Source organism: Microplitis mediator, chromosome 9 (assembly GCF_029852145.1).
Source record: "Microplitis mediator isolate UGA2020A chromosome 9, iyMicMedi2.1, whole genome shotgun sequence".
NCBI lineage: Eukaryota > Metazoa > Arthropoda > Insecta > Hymenoptera > Braconidae > Microplitis > Microplitis mediator.
In genome coordinates, this window is record NC_079977.1 from 2,653,086 (window position 1) to 2,674,568 (window position 21,483).

Consider the following 21,483-nt stretch of genomic DNA (forward strand, 5'->3'; position numbering starts at 1 on the left):
CAGTTAAAAATTTTCGAATTTTTGTTTCAACGACTTAATTTGAAAAAAAAATAAAAATAAAAATATGCACATGTAGAAAATTTAATAAACTATAGGTGCAATTTTTTCAAATATTTTTTTTTAAATAATTTATTGTTTAAAAAAAAATCAAAAAAAAATTATTGGACGTCGACTAACTTCAGTATCATATAGGGGAGGGTGGGGCAGAGCGGCCCCCCTGAAATTTTGACCAAAAAAAAAAATTTTTTTTTTCGACCAATTACTATAAATCCGATATGTTTGCGCATTTTTACCCCTACGCATGACATTTAGGGCAAAATGGACAAGCCCAAAATTTTGAAAAAGTGATTTTTTCATATTTTTACCGTCAAATTAAAAAAAAATTATTATAATTCCACATTTCTAACCCTACGCATAACACCTAGGACAAAATGGACTAGCCGAAACTTCCGAAAAAATTAATTTTTCATATTTTTCGGCCGTTTCTTTATGTAAGAGGCAAATTTGGTCACTAAAAATTTATAAAAATTAAATTTTATTTTTTAGTTGATAAATTTTGGAAATTAAGTAAAATTATAGAATTGATTTTTTTTTTTTATTAAATAACAATTAGTAATTAAGGTAATCGAGAGTGAATGATTTTTTACACTTTAAAAAATTTTTTTCGAGTAATATAAAACCAAAAATAGTTGTCAAGAGAAAGAAATACATTTTTAATGATGAAAACAATTTGAAAAAAAAAAAACGAAAAAAAAAAATTTTTTTTATCACTTTTTGAAGGGGGGCCGCTCTGCCCCACAAAAAAAAAATTTTTTTTTAGAATTTTGGCAAAATGTCCATAAATTTGTTCGAAATAGGACAAAAGTAAAGTGATCATATGGTTGAAAGCCACACAAAATAATGATTGGCTTAGGGGGGCCGCTCTGCCCCACCCTCCCCTATTATTATTACTATTTTTCTGTCATGATACTGAAGTTAGCCGACGTCTAATTATTTTTTGGACTTTTTTTTAGACGGTAAATTATAAAAAAAAAAATATTTAAAAAAATTCCACTTGTAGTCTTTGAAATTTTCTACATGTCCATATTTTTAATTTTTTTTTTCTTCAAATTTAATTGTTAAAAAAAAAAGCCTAAAAATTTTCAATTGTCTGCTAACTTCAGGATCATTTTTCTGCCTTGTAGATCTTAAAACTCTCCCACCCCCACCCTACACAATCGGAGTTAATTAACTCTTATTATTATCGGAGTTAATTAACTCTTAACCCTACCGGTGTGTTCATTTTAATACCGCTCATTTTTACAGTGTATGTATTTTTATATATGTACTGTAGTAATTATAGATCAATCATAATATAAAATCACTATCGTAAAACAAATAGACAAATTTTTTGATGTCAATTAAACTTTGAAGGCGAGTAATTTATCAACGAACTTTATAACTCGAGAAGTAAATTTTAGCTTCATCATCTTATATACTTCTACTTAAAGGTATTCCTTGTAAAAAAAAAAAAAAAAATAGGTACTTCTATCCGCTAATTACTTTAAGAGAAGCCTTCTTTATTATTCATATTATTCATATAATTTTCAATTTAAAACAGCTTTTAGTTTATTTTATTGAAAATAAAATAATGAGTGTTTCAATTCACGTCGACAGAATTTTAATTACCAATGGTGTCTATTCAAAAATGGTGTCTTATTTTTATTATCCCCCGTATTACTGCTGCTCCAATTCGTATATTCTATCATTTATTTTTTACGATACTTAAAATTTGAAATTTATTAGTCGCATATATTAAGTCGTAATTTTTTACACAACCGAGTCATAATTTTGGGATAATAGAGCGATAGATTTTACATCTGACTCTGTTTTAAAAAATAACGACCGAAATTTACAACAGTATGAACATCCGGAATAAATATTAACTCACTATCCAACTGAATTTCGATCATGTATATTTATTTTCCATTACATTATTAATTGTTTACATTTAAAACAAAGCAAATATATACGACCAAACTACCGATAAATAAAATACTGTTCAGAATAATCCGCTAATAAAAATTCTGTTTACTCATACCGCGGGTTTTTGTCCAACAGAACCCGAAGTAAAAATTCGCTCTATTTTTTTCACAGTATTAAAAATTATCAGGCCTTGAAATCACAAACAACACAGCGAAGTGTGGGGCAAAATGAGACACCATTTTTTAACGAAAAAATTTTCGTAAATTTTTAACGGTCTGAAAAAACGAGCTGAGTTCGTTGACTTAAATATCGACCATTTAGAAATTTGGCCAAAAATAAATTTTCCTGTTTATTATCTAAGAATTTTCCCGCATGAAAATATCATATATGGGAAACATATATTAAAAAATATGTTACAGATGTAAATATATATGTGACAATACATGAAATCTTATATAGAACTATATATAAATTTCGGCTGATTTAATTATATTTCCATTGAACGTTCTTTAGAACACGCGGCCGCGAAAAAAGCCGCGTACTCATGGGAAAATTTCAAGAAAATGGATTTTTTTTACACCGATGTCTATTACCTTAGATAATTTTCTGGGACTAGTGTCATATGTTGGTCATATATTTTTTGACTATATATAGGAGGGGGGAAATTATTTTGCATTTTTTTTGTTTTCTAAAATCGAAAATTTCAGTGGAAAAATTTTGATGACTCCCGCATGAAAATATCATGTATGGTAAATATATATTAAAAAATATATGTTACAGATATAAATATATATGTGACAATACATGAAATCTTATATAGAACTATATATAGATTTTTGCCGATTTTATTATATTTCTATATATGTTTTCTCTTATATGATTTCATATATTTCCGTATAACTTCAATATATTATTTATATATTTGAAAACTTGAAATTTTAATATATTCAAAAATAAATGTTATTTATATATGGAAACAAATAAAAATACATATATAATTCATCATTATATGGCACGATATACGTACCATGTAGTTAACTTTATAAATTTTTGTATATTTTTCGATATATAGAACCATATAAGTCTCCTCATATATGTAAGAATAAATAAAATCTATTCTTTTCTGTCTTCTTCTCTCTGTTATAAGATTCAAACATTGTGTTCAAAATATATATATATATATGTGTGCTAGCTTACAAATTTAGATATATAATTATCAATATATGTAATACATATATGTGCTAACTTATAAGTTTACATATATGATTATAAATATATATAATACATGTATTAACTTATAAACTTACATATATAATTAATTATATTAAAACTTACTATATTATATATAAGAAAATATATATCGTTTTTGGCCACTTATATGGTCCCATATTGATTATATATTTTTCCATATATATTTATCATATATGGTATTTTTATGCGGGTTGTTACAAATCAGCGAAAAGCTGGGGTAAAATGAATCTTAGAAAAAATTTTTCGGTCGAAATTCAAAAATGGTCGCAATGGTAGTCGGCCAACTTACCCCCTACTTTTTCTAGAGTAATTACAAAGAGCATTAGAACATTTTAAAATTGGATTCACTCCTAGTCCGTCATGACGCGAAACTTTATTTAACTGGATGTCGCTTTCAAGTAAAGTTTAAATCCTAAAAATCTCCCGCCGAAGGGTCAGAGACAAACTTTTACATTAAAACCAATTAATGAATTAAATATATTTTCCTTTGTTCTATATATCGAGAAGTGAAGTTTCTATGGTGTGACTAAATTCCCATTGTTAACTCGAGTCTTACCACAATAAATACCATCAGGAAACGAGGGATGAAAAAAGGAGTTGCGCGGTAGGAGTTTCCGTTATCTATGGGATCGAGTATGCCAGCTAGAGGGGGTTGATATTGTTTGAGAAAAGGTAGAAGGTAGTAGTTGAGAGGTGGTAGTGATAGTGGTGGCAGTGGTACTAGTGGTAGGTCCATAGTATTTAACGGTAAGCTTTTCAGTGACTGCTCTGGCACAGAGCTGCGCGTTTCCTCTCAATAAAAATCTCAACATCCCTAATTATTAATTACAAATAATAAATAATTTTTTGTTGATCAATTAAAAAATTTTTTCGCGTGATAACAAACTGTCCAATAAAATTCATAAATATTCAAGTACTCGCATACGTCACACGAGTAATTTATTTTAAAATATTTAAATAATTTCATTAAATTCCACAGAAATGTTATTTTTTAATTGAATGCGACGCTCGAATAAATTTATGTGAATAATTAAAATATATTTAGGTAGAGGTAATATTTATATTTTATTAAATATTTTTTTGCTGCTGTGAATTTGCGCGAGACAAAAGTTTTTGCACCCACCCACGTGAATTTTATTTGTTTTTTTTTCCTCACTTTCGTTGTTATTCGCAATCATACGTGAGCTCGCGATGAAATAGTTTTCATAATACGTAATATAAATAAATATATATGACAAGTAAATCATAGCCATATGTGGATTTGCATATAATAAAATATACTCGGTATTGTATACCTTTAAATTTATATGAATTATTCATATTTTTGATATTAGACTTCTGTGGCCTTGATTATGATATTAAGTCAGAGATTAGAAAATAAATTGACATGCGATATTGGCTTTGAATTTTTAATTTATGGCAATTAGTTATCAAGGCGACCGGGGTACGACAAAATTTTAGAGGCAGGTCGGGACACCTGAAAATTTTTTTTTAATAAGAAATTAAATATAAACAGTAATTAAAGTCAGTAAAAAAAATTTATGAAAAAAAATAATTTTGGTATCGCGCCCGCGAAAAAAAATTTTTTTTTGAATGAAAAAATTGATGAGTCATTCGAGATCTTTCGATTGCAAATGAAAAAAAATACTCGCAGTAAAAAAAAACCAGAAAATTTTTTTTTGTTTCCTATTGCGAGCGGAAAAATTTTTTTTTATCAAAAAAATTAATGAATACGATATCTATCGAACGGACGTGAAATAAAAGTATGGAGGGTAATTAGGACAGGAAAAAAAATTTTTTACGTACCTCGAATTCCGGAATTTTTTTAAAAATGATAACAAGTTTGTTTGAAATAAATAAAGCCAATAGGATTTGCAGAAGAGCTTAAAAAGTTAATAATTCACTCGTTTGAATATTCTGGACAGTCGTATTTATCATAAATTTTTGATTTAAATAAAAAGATTATTTTAAATTATTAATTAATATTCAAATTAATAAATGGACTTAAAAATTTATTATGCAATGAGATTAAGGCGCATCTAATAAATTCATTGTTTGATAAGGATTAATTTTGAATTTCAATAATATAATAAATATATATACAAAATTAATGAAGCAAAATTAGAATTCATAGTATGAACCCGTGTAAAAAAAATTCGTTCCAAAAAGATTCCAAAAAAGTTCCGCATGTGGAACTTCTAAAAATGAGACAGATTAGAACTTCGAATGGAACTTTTTTTCGAACATTACTAATTTCGATGGTAAAAAAAAAAGTTTTTATGAGCAAATTTAGAGTAAAACAAGGACGATCTTGGAGCTTTTTTGGAATTTTTTATGGACGTTTTTTTTTGTTCTTCAAAAAATTAAAAAGTAGTGATTTTTGAACTATTTTGGCATGTTTCTGGAACGTCTTTAGTCTACAAAAGATGCAAATGTAGTGATTTTGGAATGTTTTGAACTGCCTGTTTTAGTCCATAAAAAAGTCAAAAGTGGTGATTCTGGAACTTTTTCAGAATGTCTGTATAAAATTCCAAAAACGTCCTTTTTTGTCTCTAAATTCGCTGATAAAAACTTTTTTTTACCATCTAAATTAGTAACGTTCCAAAAAAATTCCATTCGAAGTTCTAATCTGTCTCATGTTTAGAAGTTACACATGCGGAACTTTTTTGGAATCTTTTTGGAACGAATTTTTTTTACACGGGAAATATTATTAACATTGCTAATATTTATACTTAAATTCAAAACCGCGAGAACTAATTACTAAAATACCACAAATTACTGACAACATTTTGTTCAGACTCAGATTCATCTTTATTAACATAAATCTCATTAGTTATTTTTTATTTTTATTTCCGTAAGAACTTTAATCCACTAAAGAATTTAAAAAAAGTAAATTTATCTTAATTAAAATGAATTTAAATTATAAAAAAATTAACTCGCGGATCAAGACGAGAAATAGATGAAATTCTGTTAAATTTTTTTTTGTTTTTTTTAATTAAAAAAAAAAGACATTTGCCAATGACTCAGTAGATTTTAGTTTCCATCGAAACCTCATTAGAACTTTATAACTCTGGTGTACCTCAGAGAACGATGTTGTGAAAACTATCCATGCAATTATCGAAAACGCATATTAATTAATAATTACGAATATTGTCAAACTTTGGTCATAAATATTGCGATAGTGTAAAGTTTGCTATGAATACAAAATATTATTTTGTTTACAGTTAATTAATAAATTAATTATTTTTATAAAAAAATTTTTTTTCCCGCTTTACTCCATAACAATTATAAATTACGGTATAGATATTCATTAATCTGGAAATATTAATACGGCTGAATGATCAAATGAATTTTATCTATAACAACCACATAAATTTTTTTTTTTTGGCTATTTGAACTCCAGTACAGACTGCGATGATAAAAAACCTCACATTCACATATTTTTTATTTTATTTATTATTATATTAATTCAACGAAAATTGATCGATGTGTCGGGCATTCATGTGGAGAATTTTTTTTATTGACGTGTACTTTATTTAATATGAAAAAAAATTATTGATGAAGAAGATGTTATTTTTTAAATTCGTATATTTATTTAATTAAACTAATCAGTGAAAAAATAAACGATATGGGAGACGGCACGATGGAATATTTAAGCGAGTAATTAATTTTCGCAGTTTTTGAATCAATTTTTTTTGTTTATTTGGATTTCACATAAGTCCGCTGTCATTTTTCAAAAATTTTAGGGTAAGATGGGGCACAAATTTTTGATGAATTAATTTCTGTACAAACTTTTATTATTTTTATACTTTACAAATTTCTAAAATGTTATCAATATTTTTTGTAAAAAATTCTTTTATTTCGAGCAAAATGAAAAAAATTTTTTTACGTAACCCATTTTACCCCAAATATTTGATTTTGATCGATGATTTCTAATAAATTCACATCAGTAAAGAACTTTTTTAAATAAATTGTCAAAAAAGGTTTCACTTTACCCCAGTTACATTTTTTGTTGCCAAAGTCCCAATAAAATCAATGTCTCAAAAAAATTTCAAGGTGTCCCATTTTACCCCAGATACTTGAATTTGCTCCAAAATTTTTAATAAATTCACATCAATTAAGAATTTATTTTTTTCAAATTTTCTAAAAAGGTCTCATTTTACCCCAGTTACATTTTTTTGTTGCAAAAGTCCTAATAAATTCAATGTCTCAAAAAAAATTTTAAGATGTTCCCTTTTACCCCAGATATCGAATTTTACTCCAAAATTTCTAGTAAATTCTCATCAATAAAGAATTTTTTTTTACAAATTTTCTAAAAGGGTCTCATTTTACCCCAGTTACATTTTTTTGTTGCAAAAGTCCCAATAAATTCAACATTTCAAAAAAAATTTTTGCAGTGTCTCATCTTACCCCAGGTATTGAATTTTACTCCAAAATTTCTAATAAATTCACATCAACTAAAAATTTTTGATAATGACCCGTTTCACCTGAGATACATTTTTTTATTCCAAATGTCAAATTCAAAATATCAAAAAAAATTTTAGAAAATTTTCAGGTGACCCCTCCCCTATTTGACCCTCTCTCCCTCCAAAAATTTTCATTTCTTCCAATCGACTGAATTACAAATAAAAAAAAAAAGTAAATCCCACCTAAAAATGACTTCATATATTTATATATTTACGTTGATAAAAAATATATTAAAAAATTCTTAACATTACTTCAAACAATAAAACATTCTCCGAAAGTTTCCAAGGTCTAAAATCTATCCAAGTATTTCATCAAAGCGGTGGACAAAAAAAATGATAAGTAATCTTCGGGAATCGTGAATCCGTACGGAAAAACTCATTTTGTATACGAGCATTTGAATATTTTCGAAACAATACATCATTGAACTTAATTAACTCAACTTATCCTCGTTAAAAAGTTCAAACAATGTCAGTTTAAAAACTTTTATCATTAATTGTCTTATTATTTATTTACTTTTTTTCTATCAGATAATTAAAAAAAAAGTTTAATTACTTCGCTGATCATATAAAAATATAAATGAAGACAATTAATTACTATCGTAATTCAATAATTAATTTTGTTAAATTAATAATAATAATTAAAGCTTCCGAATAAACAAAATAGTGTTGAATAATGACTGTGACGTCATGAAGAATTTTTTCCTGGTGCTGTTACTTGGCTACATTTGCCTCCTAAACAATTATAAAGTTATCAGTTATAAAGTAAATAATTATAATAATAAGTCACTTAATTGGATAACAAAAATTAAAAGACACCATAATAATAATAATGAAACTTTTGTGAACATGGACATGGATGACACGGTAGAAAATATATATGAGAATTTCTTTCCTCTGATGATGTCATCGGATCGCTCTAATGAAAAAATAGACTACGAGGATGAAAAATCACGAGATTCAATTCGACGTCATTACTTGGAAAATCCTCTAACTCATCATGTTATCAGACACAGCGATCGTCTATTTCGTTCGATAGAATTTAATCCTCGGGCTTTCTCGGCACAGATCAGTTGGCCTGTTAAGAAAGAAGCGGTTGTCGAGGGTGATCTTGTACTGGGTGGGCTTATGATGGTTCACGAAAGAGAAGATTTTGTTACGTGTGGTCCAGTGATGCCTCAGGGTGGTGTCCAAGCACTTGAGGCAATGCTTTACACCCTTGACTGGCTCAATACTAATAAAATTGTACCCGGTGTTAAAATTGGCGCCCATATACTCGATGACTGTGATAAGGACACCTATGGTTTGGAGATGGCAGTAGATTTTATCAAAGGTCAGCACTGTTGTATAGATAATATTCCATTTTAATATATATTATTATTATTACACTGTGAAATAATTTAAGGAGTGAACGCAGGTTAAATCCGGAGTGATTGCAAAGTGAAATTCACTCCGAAGAGGAGTTTATTTAAGATACTGAAATTAACCGATGTCTAATAATTTTTGGATTTTTTTTTTTTGAAACGATAAACTTGAAAAAAAAAAAATTTGAAAAATATCCACTTATAGATTTTTAAATTTTCTACATGTGCATTTTTTTTTTAATTAAATTGTTGAAAAAAAAAATTCAAAAATTGTTAATTGTCTGCGAACTTCAAGATCATTTATTTATTTACTGGAGTTAGCCATCTAATAATTTTTGGATTATTTTAAAGGCTATAGATTTGAAAAAATCAAAATTTCAAAAAAATACACTTATAGATTTTTAAATTTTCTACATGTGGATTTTTTTTGTTTAATTAAATTGTTGAAACAAAAATTCGAAAATTGTTAATTGTCTGTGAACTTCAAGATCATTTATTTATTTACTGAAGTTAGCCATCTAATAATTTTTGGATTTTTGTAAAAGCTATAGATATGAAAAAATCAAAATTTCAAAAAAATACACTTATAGATTTTTGAGTTTTCTACATGTGCATTTTTTAAAATTTTTTATTTTATATTTTATTTGTTAAAAAAAATCCGAAAATTTTTAATTGTCTTTGAACTTCAGGATCATTTATTTATTTACTGGAGTTAGCCGACTTCTGATAATTTTTGGATTTTTTTAAAACCTATAGATTTGAAAAAATCAAAATTTCAAAAAAATACACTTATAGATTTTTTAATTTTCTACATGTGGATTTTTTTTTTTTAATTAAATTGTTGAAAAATAAATTCGAAAATTGTTGATTGTCTACGAACTTCAGGATCATTTATTTATTTACTGAAGTTAGCCGACATCTGATAATTTTTGGATTTTTTTCAAAGCTATAGATTAAAAAAAATGAAAATTTCAAAAAAATGCACTTATAGATTTTTGAATTTTCTAAATGTGCATATTTTCAGTTTTTTTTTTTGTTAATTAAATTGTCAAAAAAAAATTCGAAAATTTTTAATTGTCTGCTAACTTCAAAATCATGTTAATTTTGATATTAAAATTCCGAATTGGAGTGTGTGGGTTGAAATAAAATCCAGATCCCTTTGAAATCACTCCGCTGATAAGACAAACTCCCTATTTACTTTTTTTTGCAGAGTGATTTTTTTAAAAACTCCAAAATTTCAAGTGAATTCAGATTGAAATAAAATCCGTATTCTCTCCGAATTCACTTCCGATTATTATCATTATTTATTAGTAATAGAGATTAAAACTGGCCTACACAGCACGACAGCAAGTAAAATATTTATCACCGTGATTTCGTAACATCTATTATTATATGTAGACTTTCTTATCAATTATTCCATGCTCGGAATAACAGTAAATTGAAAACTAAATATTAAAATCGTTAATCAATTTGTTTTTTATCTCGACATTTACTATATATTTATGAGTGGGAACTTTCAATAAACCAATAATTTATTTTTTTCTAACCCAAAAAGTTTTTTTTTAATCTATCACTTCTACAAAGCGGTTTTAGAGCACAATAGATCGATTCTACAAATAAATTTACTTCTCCAATAACTATCATACAAACAGACAGAAAAAGTAAATAAAATTCTGAGCTGTCTATTATAAATCTATAAAAAAAATCGTTAGATGGGAATCGATCCTCTTTAAACTGTCTATGATTTTCAAGGAAAAAAATTTAGCAATAAAATTGTGGCTTAGGGAGTATTTTATTTTATTTACAGGCATTCTATAACAATCAGCTTAATGTTATGACGTTTAACTTTTATTGAAAATTAACGCGCACGGAGCGATCTTATGAAAGTTTCATTACGGAACTCCAATAAAAATAAACAACGAAGCGTTTTATTGCTTTCAGTATTTAATAAAAAATTTTATAATTGTCTATATTATTGTTTTTTTTCTAGTTCGTGTAGATTAAAATTTTATGGAACAACGAAATGGATCAGGCACGAGATTCTCTAGAGAATAATTTACTCGCATTAATCCCAATTATCTGATACAGTTTTTTCTCATCTAAATTGGACGAATCTTTAATAATTTTGATAAAATAAATTTTTAGACATGCGTGTTAATCATTGATCGGTTTACCATCGGCTGGATGACTGGCCGATTGTTTAACCAGTGCCTTTGATACGAAATCCATCCGGGTCAAAAATAAAACTTGATTCAGGCTCGCTTCACCTTATTTTCTTTTGAAGTTATCGATTTGCCGACGATTTTTTGATAAGATCTCGACTTTTTCGACTTAAATTTAATTTTTTTCAACTTTTTTCATCTTAGTTTCAACTTATTCGTCTTTACTTTGAGCACGATAGTCATTCACATTACTTTTGACTCGCTAAACCAAGTCGAAAAAAAGTCATTTATTCGCCTTACTTTCGCCTTAATATATAAAAATTATTTCACTTTAGTTCTGACTTTTTCGACTTATAATTTAAGTCGAATAAGTCTACATCAAGTCAGTTTCGACTTGATTTAGACTTTTTCGCCTTACATTTTAAGTCGAATAAGTCTAAACCAAGTCAATTTCGACTTGATCTTGACTTTTTCGTCTTAAAATTCAAGTCGAATAAGTCTAAACCAAGTAAATTTCGACTTGATTTAAACTTTTTCGTCTTAAATCGTGACTAAGTAAGCCAGTTAAGTCTAAACCGAGGCGAAAACTTAATATATTTCATACCTCCGTAAAAAAAGTCGAGTTTGTCTTGTGAAAAACGGCTCCAAATTTCGACTTGGTAAACCAAGTCTAAATCAAGTTTTATTTTTGACCCGGGATAGGCCGGTTATCGAATATTACTGGCCCATTAATGTAATTCGATCATCGGCGAACCATTGGCTGAATGACTGGCCAAGGGTGTCACTGGCGATTTCGATACAAGATCTATGGGCCACTCATCAACCATTAATGGCCCAATACTGGTATTTTGATGATCGGCCAATGATTGCAAGCCATTAATAGGCCAGTCATCGGCATTGTTGTATGCCTGGCGGTTCCTACACGGGATAACGGGTCAAATTTTTTTTTATTTCATTAAATTTTCAGGTGTCCTATTTTACCCTAATTTTGAATCTCTAAAATATTAACAATTTCACTAAAAAATTTTTCAAGAGCCTCATTGTGCTCCGAGTACTTAACGATTTGTAAACTTTCAAACATTTAAATTAAACCTCGTCATTTATACTTTTTTGCCCTGTATTTAATTTTTAATTATTAAAGCTTGATATACTTGAGTACTCATATGATCATCAAAAGAGCTTCTGCATGTGTAGATGCACGCTGATATTATTTCCGCATGTTCTAGTTCTGACTGTTGTCTTGATTTATGATTTCATATCTACTTTATGTATATAGTAAATATATACCCTATTATATATAGTAGGGTAGCACAGAAAACCGACTTATTATTTATTTATTTATTTTTTTTTTAATTTCGTATAAAATTAAAAAAATTCAATTATTTTTCGAAGTTACTTAATAATTTTCTTCCCAAATTTTTTTTCTTTATAAAAAATATTATTGTGTAGAAATTGAATAATTTTTTAGACACATTTTTAAACCTCACTCAAAAATTTCTAACGTACGTTTGGGCCCGTTTGTTAAATACGTCGCGCAAAATTTTACTTTTTTAGATCCCCTACCCCTCACACTGTCACATTTTCTACCCCCACCCCCACTCATAAAACTCTAATTTTAAAAAGCCGAGAAAAAATTTGAAAAATTGTTTAATGAGCTGTGGTCACGTTTTCTTAGACCTCCTGAACCCCCTTGTCACATTACGCGACCCCCCCCCCCTCCATAAGGGCGAACGCATTTTATGACCAGCCGCTTTTGAAAATTAAAAAAATTTAATATGATCTGAAAAAATTAATACTTTGAGATGAAATTTTTAGATCATTAATTTTTTTACTGATGAAATTTTTCATAAAGAAAAAAAAATTATCCAGCCTTTTTAAAGCCACTCTACTATATATATATATATATATATATATTATGGTACAAACTCATAAATATTAAAGAAAAAATAGAACAAAACGATTTTTATATACTGTACTGTAAATAGAGTACAAGTGGTTTCGTTAAAATGTAATTATATTGTTCACAAAGTTATCTAGAAAAAGAATGTATCATTTTCTATCCGCTTGACCAGTCTTTTTATCTCAACTCTTGGTACAAAGTACAAACTACCACGCTAACATTTTTCCTTTGCCTTTGTCTGTATATATGCTCGTTACTTGTTGTTATTACTATCTATTTTCATCCAACAGTCTACTATTTTTATAAGATGAATCTCGGACTAATTTATCTTTTTTTTTTCAATTTGAAAATTTATACTTCCAATGATATGAAAAAAAAAAAAAAAATAAGAGGTTTTTTAATTATTTTTGTTGTTCGAAAATTTTTTAGAATCCAATTTTACCAGCACATGTTACTTTGTAAAAATCTTTGATTATTTTTCATGCGGCTGCTGCAAGTACGTGTGTAAAATACAAAGAGAGTTATAGTTTTTTTGATATATATATCTATCACTATAGTGATAGAAATCCTGAAGAAATATATATCCAAGATATATATGTATATAAAAAAAAAAAAAAATAGATAAAAAATTGTGAGCACTGAAGTACCGAGAAACCGGAAGAGCTTTTTCCTATATAGCGCACTTATATAAAGCAATCGAGTACTTGGGTAAATAGATTGTCGTTTGCTTTTTTTTTTGTTTATTACATCGGTTTTTTTTTTTTTTTTTAAATAAATGTATCGAATAATTAGTTTATGAAACCGTCTCCAGAAATAATAATATTTAAAAATACACGGAAAAAGCAGAAAATTAAAAATTAATAAATAATAGTAAGAAGTGGAATCTGTTATCAATAATTAGTTCTATTATATACTTAATGCAAAGTAGTTTACTAATTTTTGTAGATTCCGAAAAACTACTATCAATTATTTCAAAAAGTAAGTAAATATTATTACTTTTAGGTATATAAATACGTGACTTATTAGTGAAAACTAATTAATTTATGGCATACATCTATTAAAAAGTAGTGATTGGTCAAATTAAGAATCGGTATCTTAGATACTGATTTTTCCAGCCGAAAATTGCAAAAGTTACTAGCTTTTATTTTATAAATTCGATATCACTGATCAATTATTAGCTTTAAATGTCATTTATTCATCATTATAAATTAATTTACAATATACATAAATTGAATAAGTAGTAAATAATAAAATGAAAAATTAGTATAGGGGAGCCTGGGGCACGAAGGCCCCCTTAAGCCGGTTTTTTCTTTTTGAGGCTTTTCACCATCAAATTTGTTTATTTTTCGTCTATTTCGGAAGAATCAGTCGAAATTTTGCAAAAAATCGAAAAAAAAAATTTTTTTTTCTGGGGCACGAAGGCCCCCTCCCCAAAAAATTATAAAAAAATTTTTTTTTAATTTTCCGTCAAGTTATGACCTCTATAATGTTTTTATCATATTTTAGGCCTATATGTGATATGTGGGGTAAAATGGACCAATTAACGAAAAAAAAATTGTAACGAAAAAATTAACTTGACCGAAAATAAAAAAAAAAAATTTTCTTAATACAACTTTTTTTCTCGAGTGGTCCATTTTGCCCCACATATGACATATTGACCTGAATTATAATAAAAACATTATAGAGGTCATAACTCGACCGAAAATAAAAAAAAAAATTTTTACCTAATTTTTGAGGGGGGCCTTCGTACCCCAGGCTCCCCAACTAGATACTGATTTTTTGGTCATAAAAATACCAAAAACTTTTAACTCTTATTTTTATAAATTCTATCCCATACTAATAATTAATATAAATTGTTATTTATTCGTTATTATAAATTAATTTATTATATACATAAATCGAATAAGTGATAAATTTTTTAAATTTTTCTATGTTTATTTGAATAGTAATAAATAACTAGATACCAATTTATCGATTCTTTTTCATATTAATTTTAATATACGAAATTACAAATTTTGCTCTTCTATGTGTATCAAATTTTAATATAAATAATAGCCATTTTGTAATATATAATGATCCTGGTCTGATATTAGTATACAAATATACTAATTTTATGTCAAAAATAAACTACAAACTATTAAAATTTTGAGCATCATTTTTTTCCAATGAAAATAAATCGCGGGGTTTAAATTTCGATGAAATGAATGGGGGATAATTTTGATGGTGTATCGAATGTACGCCCGGAAATGATTCAAAATTCTAAAAAAAAACTAGAGCGAAAGGTGATTTGCAAATGATGGAGAAAAATACCTCAAAGCTTTGTATGTACGAATTGAAGGATACGAGCAGCCGGAAATTCAACGAGGCATTGTTCCGAAACAATGACAATTGTCTATATGTATAGTAGGTAAATTTTGCCAATAACACGAATAAGAGTGAAAAAGAGTTAAAGGATAGACAGAATGATTGATAAATAGAGGAAAGGGAGACAGATAGAGAGGGGTGGGGGTGGGGGTGAGGATGAGAAGTTGAGGATTCATTGAAATGTGAATGGTGAGTAGCATGTGTGTGGATGTGTACCATGATTTGAAAAGCAAGTGCATGGAATAGAAACATGCGGTAGTAATTTCCACGCACTTAACTACTGAGAATCGGTGTATGGAAATACTTGTTCAAGTAGACATATATTCCAGTCTAAAGTGATACTTAAACAACGGAATTGTTGCTCATTTCTATGGACTTTTAAACAAAACTCAAGTTTTCTGTATGGTCAGAGAACAATAAATATAAATATGAAAGATGGGCCGAATTGTGGGTGGAAAATTTCATTGAAAGGATTCTGAATTCTACTAAGGGCAATTGGTTATTTTACAAATATATCAAATTTATATTGACGAAGAATAAACAAATTGTGAAATGTAAAGTGATACGAATTTTCATATTTATTGGTTATTAAATTTCATTTTGTTGAATAGAAACTCGAAAATTGATTTTGAAATATTGATGTCAAGAATTTTTTTTGGGCTTCGATTCAAGGGAAATTAATTTTATAACTTTTATTTGATTTTTTGGTCAGCTAAACTTTTCAGTGCATGTGAAAAAATGGTGACACGCGTTACTATCCTTCGACAAAATGTCACAATAGTTCAAAATTTCTATTAAAAATCATGTTAATAAATAAGTTTCAATGTAAATTATTGTTAGAATAAGTGACTTGGGGTAATCTCGGGGTGTCACGTGTTTTGGGCCCAGCACGATAACAAGCTTATGTGTTGGCTTTTTTTCGAATTAACTCACACAAAATCCGTGAAAAAAAGACACAGCACGATAATAAGCTAATTACTGTTCTCTACTTATGTTTTTAATTAATTGAAAATTTTTTATTTATATGCTTTAATAGGCAAAAAGAAAGCAATGAACCTTGCAAGCCGTCCCTGAAATTTCCCATCTTGGACCTAAAAGGCAATGGACCGAATCTAATAATAAAACTATTTTTTTTTTATATTTCGTCACAGAGATATTTTGTCGGGGATCTTTTGTCCGGGGATATTATCGCACATAACTTGGAAAAATATTGTGACGTTTTTTGGATAGGAAACTATTATTTGATATTCAAAATCTAATGAAAAAAAAATTTTTTAAATATAATGATCAAAAAATTGGGACACTATTGGGCTTCGAAATTATTTATTTTATTTTTTGAGACCAAATAATTGAATACATTAAAAGATATTGGGCTTTGTTGGAAATTAAAGACGACATGACCTAATAATTCCTTCAAATCACATAACTCAGGATAATATACTAGGAATAATTGTGAGGTAACTTTTAATTGCGATGGCCGATAAAGATTTGACCATAAGCATCATAAATTTCCTCTTAAGGGGTTAGGGGTAGTCAGAATTTTCAAAAAATCGATTTTTTTTTTTTTGGATTTTCTTAAAGTATAATATTTTAAAAATATTGTGTGAAAATTTGAAGTGAATCCGACAAATTCTTTTCGAGTTATTTAACAATGACCAAAGGACGCTCGGGTGCTACGTGGCATTCGAGAGCAGGTAGCTAGAAACAGCTGCAAGCAACCGACCTTTCGGGTTTCATTGTCATGAATATCTCCCCATTTTAATGTATGTATAATTATATATATATATATATATATATATATATATATATATATATATATATATATATATATATAAATCCTTCTACATATATTCACAATTTGTAGGTAGTACAAGAACTGAAAAATAATTTTTGGTTGCCAGTATACCTGTAGTCGTTGCACTGATCAGTCGATAGTTTTGTGATAAATTATTTCTCAAGTGAATTAAATTATTAACCATGGGACGTGATTCTAGAAAGGTTTCAAGAGAACTTCGGAGTTCTGAAAAAATTTATAAGTCGCGTTCAGTCAAAAAAAAGAATGTTTTTAATCCGAAAACAGCCGAACGTGATGAAAGTATTCAGAGTACATCTTCTAAAAAATTAAAACAAAACACTGAAGATGATGTACCTGAAGACAGCAGTACTGAATTTCGAATAATAAATTTGATGAAATTCGAGTGATGAAAAACCGAATCATGATATGTGTCCAAAAGGCGAAGAATCTTGGTGCTCTTACCAGCGCGCTGAAGCAAGAGGAGAGCTTGATACCTATTCTCACGATTATTCTCTCTTACCTTCTGATGTTTTAAAAGCTATCAAGCCTATATACGAAGATCTTAGTAATGAAAATTTACTTTCAAGATGTGTAGGTGGATTCAATCAGAATAATAATGAAAGCTTTAACCAACTAGTATGGAAAATATGCCCAAAAACGGTAAATACTAGTTTTACTGTCGTACAAATAGCTGCATACGTTGCTATGTGTATATTTAATGAGGGTATAAATTCATTATTAGTCTTGATGAATACACTAGGACTTAATTGTGGGCCTAATTCTCATCGGTATGCAGAAAGAATGGATGCTGCACGTATCAAAGTAGCAGATAAGCGCGCTAATGATAACACCCGAGAAGGTCGATTGCAACGTAGGCACCAGCAAATCGATATTTTGGAAGCTGCTATGACGGCTGAAGAGCTATTATATGGTCCAGGAATAGATGACTCAGTGTAAGTTATTAAATAATTCTTATAATTCGACATAAATCCATAGCAAAACTTTAAATGCGTTTTTCTCAAAACTATGTTTTCTGAACTGGTGATCACTGTAACTTAAAAACTGCTCGGTAGATTTCAATAAAATTTATTGTACTTTTGAAATACATTAAAAACTCGTGCCTGATCGAAGGATTTTTTTTTTTTTCAAAAATTTCGATTTTTTTTTAACAATAAACTGTCGGTTTTTTTCTCGAAAATTTGAAAAAAATTTCCTGAGGCCGCCATTTTGTTAATTTCGAAAAAAAAAAAAAAAGCTTCGATCAGGCACAAGATTATCTATTAATAAAACTAATTTTTCTTGTCCGATTGATTTTAGATGAATCTCCAAGGACTTATGATGATCACCGCAAAGGACTTCGGGAGGAACGGGCTCTACAAAAACAGCGATAACTTTTTGAATTATTAATTTTTTTTTTTGAAATTTTCGTGAAGTCAAATCGAAACGTGTTCTAATAAAGCTATGTTTTTATTTTTGTCAAATAAAGTAATTAACTACAAAAAAAAAATTATTGAAAATCATCATTTTTTCAGGCCTCTGAGTACCCCTAACCCCTTAATATAAATTACTCAATTATTTTTGGTATTAATCATTTTATTACCATCAATTGCACTTATTTGTCTTCCCGGGATGCAAAATTTGATCTAATTTTAGACTGAATTTGCTCTGTATTTGAACTATTTGATCTGTCTTTAAATTTTGAACTGTTTTTGATCTAAAGACAATCAAAATACTAGAAAAAGTCTGAAAATAGTCTTAGTAAGGAATCATACGAGCGAAACTCGATTAAATTTCACATGTTAATAAAATACAAATAAAAAGTAAAATTGAATAGAAATAACATAAAATTTTTCGATGGCTATTGATTTAATATATAAAATAAATATGAACTGAATAAAAAGTTTGAAATGAATCATAGTTTTAAAGTGTGCGGAAGTTTATTATTATCAGAGCAAAAGCTTATTTTAGGATGGCGGTTGTAGGTAAGAATAAAAAGAAATTACTACTGCCATGATTAAAAAAAAAGCCCCCGCGGGTCTAATAGTATAAAATTACGAAAAAGCTCCCAGTAGTATTATCTTATAATGTCTCCTAGACGCTAGAATCTATTGCAACCGACCATAATCCAACGATTCAACTCTTCTTATCCACACGTACTAATGCCGTAAGTTAGTTTTTTTTTTTTTTTTATAAGAATAAAGTAATTCACTAATAAAGTAGCAGACGACAATCAACTAAATTGATTTTTTCTCAGTTTATTTTTATTTCTGATCAATTTTTTCTAAAATAACGACAAGGAAATGGAGAGAAAAATGAGTCTTATAAAATAGATATTTCGAGATCTACTGAGATTTGAGATCTAAAATTTTTTTCAATCTCTCGAAGATACGGAACGTTTCGGAAATGGACACCGCGTGACTACAACAGAAGAAACTCAAAAAAAGGAGAAAAATAAAATTATTTCCTCGAGTTCCGTAGCTCGGAGATACAGAACGTTTTGGACCATAGCCGCGTAAAAAAATTTCATTCATAATTAATTCAGATGTGAATTTCATCTCGAAACTCAGATCGTGACACAAATATGACTTTCATCATGAATTTGTATCAACAACTTTAACGACTAAATTATGAAAGTCAAATTTTGATCCAAGTGTTCCGAAGTTCATTCACTAAAGTACATGATGGAAGAAATTTATTGGCAATTTCTGAATCGATAAATTTGACAAAAAATAAAAATTCAGTCAAGTTTTTATCGAAGTCATTCCAACTCCAATTCAAAGACATAATAAATTTTAGAATTGATACGGATTTACTAGACGAAAAGTCATATTTGTGTTACGATCTGAGTTTCGTTATGAAACTCAAATCTAAATTCATTATGAACAAAAATTTTTTTACACGGGTAGACCATGCGCCTGTCATCGAGGATCGGCCGTAACATCGAACCGAAACTCATAACTTATCTTTTTTTTGAAAATTTCGAATTTCTTAGCGGGAAGTTAAAAATATGATATCATACTCAAGTCCTCGAAATCCTAGCATTTCTTTTATCCCGCCTCCTCCTCCCTTATACAGTCCAGTCGCGTTATAAGTCCGCCGACTTATATTTCTTGGAAGACATTCCCCCTCTATGACTACGAAAATAATTATGCACACACTCATACGCTTACAAAGTAGGGGAAGTGTGAGTTACGGCGTTCAACCAGCAGAAGTGGGGGTAGAAATTCTCAGAAGTATATTCCCCTACACCCCTGTCGACGGACTCATAACGCGATTCGACTGCATAAATAAAAAAAAAATTTAACAGCCCAGATATCAAACACTGACACTTTTACTACATATATACAAATAATTATTTGAACACATATTCCTCGGTAATAATTATCATCAGCGATTATCGTAAATTAGCATAATGAATGCTCTAAAAATTGCTAGCATAGAGTAGCCATTAGAGGCCTGAAGAAAATAGTTGGCATTAAATTATCAGCGGGTATATAATAATATAAATTATTAACAGTAATAAAATAGGTAAAAATGCTGTAGAGGTTTATAATTTGTTATCGCTTAACATTTTCCCAATTATATCAAACACGCTATCGTGACCAAGCTCCCTGGTTGCTGTTGGTTGTATACAACCCCGACACACCGAACCCGAACCTCTTTTACTCTAGACGATCTCATTGTTGAACTCGACTAGACGTTTGTACTGCACGCGCGATTTTACAACAAGAGCACAACTAAACAAGTAACGCGGTGCTGATGGTAACAGCAGGTCATGAGGATTCAGTGCTCAAGTAAAACCACTACTACTACTACCACTAGTACCATAAACTACACCCCAACCCCTAGTATGCTCTGGATAAACATAAAGTACTTGGGTAATTGCTATTGCATTAACATTAAATGTCGCACCGACAAAAAAATAAACAAAAATTATAACAATGAAACAAAAATAATATAACTGCAGTTACATAAATTTCGTTAAGTTTTATTTGAATTTCGGAGGGAATAAGAAATTTTAAAAATTAAAAGAAAAAAAAATATTAAATTTCTTTAGCTCTCGTAACCGAGATTTAATTAACAGAGATACGGATTAAAAAGACGGATCTCATTATAAGGGAGTATATTTTTTAATTAATATATCATAGCCTGCCTACGGGATGAATTAAAGTTTGAGGAAAAAAAATTTTAATTAGCTACTCGGAAAAATTCGACAATG

The 21,483-nt window shown here is 28.6% G+C and overlaps 3 protein-coding genes across 6 annotated transcripts in view; 2 read left to right on the forward strand and 1 right to left on the reverse strand.

The window, feature by feature from the left end:
- Positions 1 to 21,483, reverse strand: part of LOC130675215 (UNC93-like protein) — a 206,175-nt gene that overhangs the window by 93,841 nt on the left and 90,851 nt on the right. The window lies entirely within an intron of this gene.
- LOC130675212 (metabotropic glutamate receptor 2-like) overlaps positions 1 to 21,483 on the forward strand; it is a 132,291-nt gene that overhangs the window by 10,662 nt on the left and 100,146 nt on the right. Inside the window, exon 1 of one of the 3 annotated variants that reach the window (XM_057480763.1) lies at positions 8,226 to 9,012. The exons of the other annotated variants lie outside the window; for them this stretch is intronic. Within the exon in view, the coding sequence (XP_057336746.1) occupies positions 8,370 to 9,012 (643 nt within the window). The 5' untranslated portion in view covers positions 8,226 to 8,369. Of the gene's footprint in view, positions 1 to 8,225; positions 9,013 to 21,483 lie in introns of those variants that run through there. 3 annotated transcript variants of the gene reach the window in all.
- Positions 17,082 to 18,809, forward strand: LOC130675217 (uncharacterized). Of its 2 annotated transcripts, XM_057480778.1 has the most exons (3): positions 17,082 to 17,232; positions 17,334 to 18,217; positions 18,582 to 18,809. In XM_057480778.1, exons 2-3 carry the CDS (start codon positions 17,691 to 17,693, stop codon positions 18,583 to 18,585), a joined length of 531 nt encoding a protein of 176 aa, XP_057336761.1. In that variant the 5' UTR covers positions 17,082 to 17,232; positions 17,334 to 17,690; the 3' UTR covers positions 18,586 to 18,809. The 2 variants fall into 2 exon arrangements, with proteins under 2 accessions (XP_057336761.1, XP_057336762.1); XM_057480779.1 differs by lacking the exon at positions 17,082 to 17,232 and having other exon boundaries at positions 17,307 to 18,217.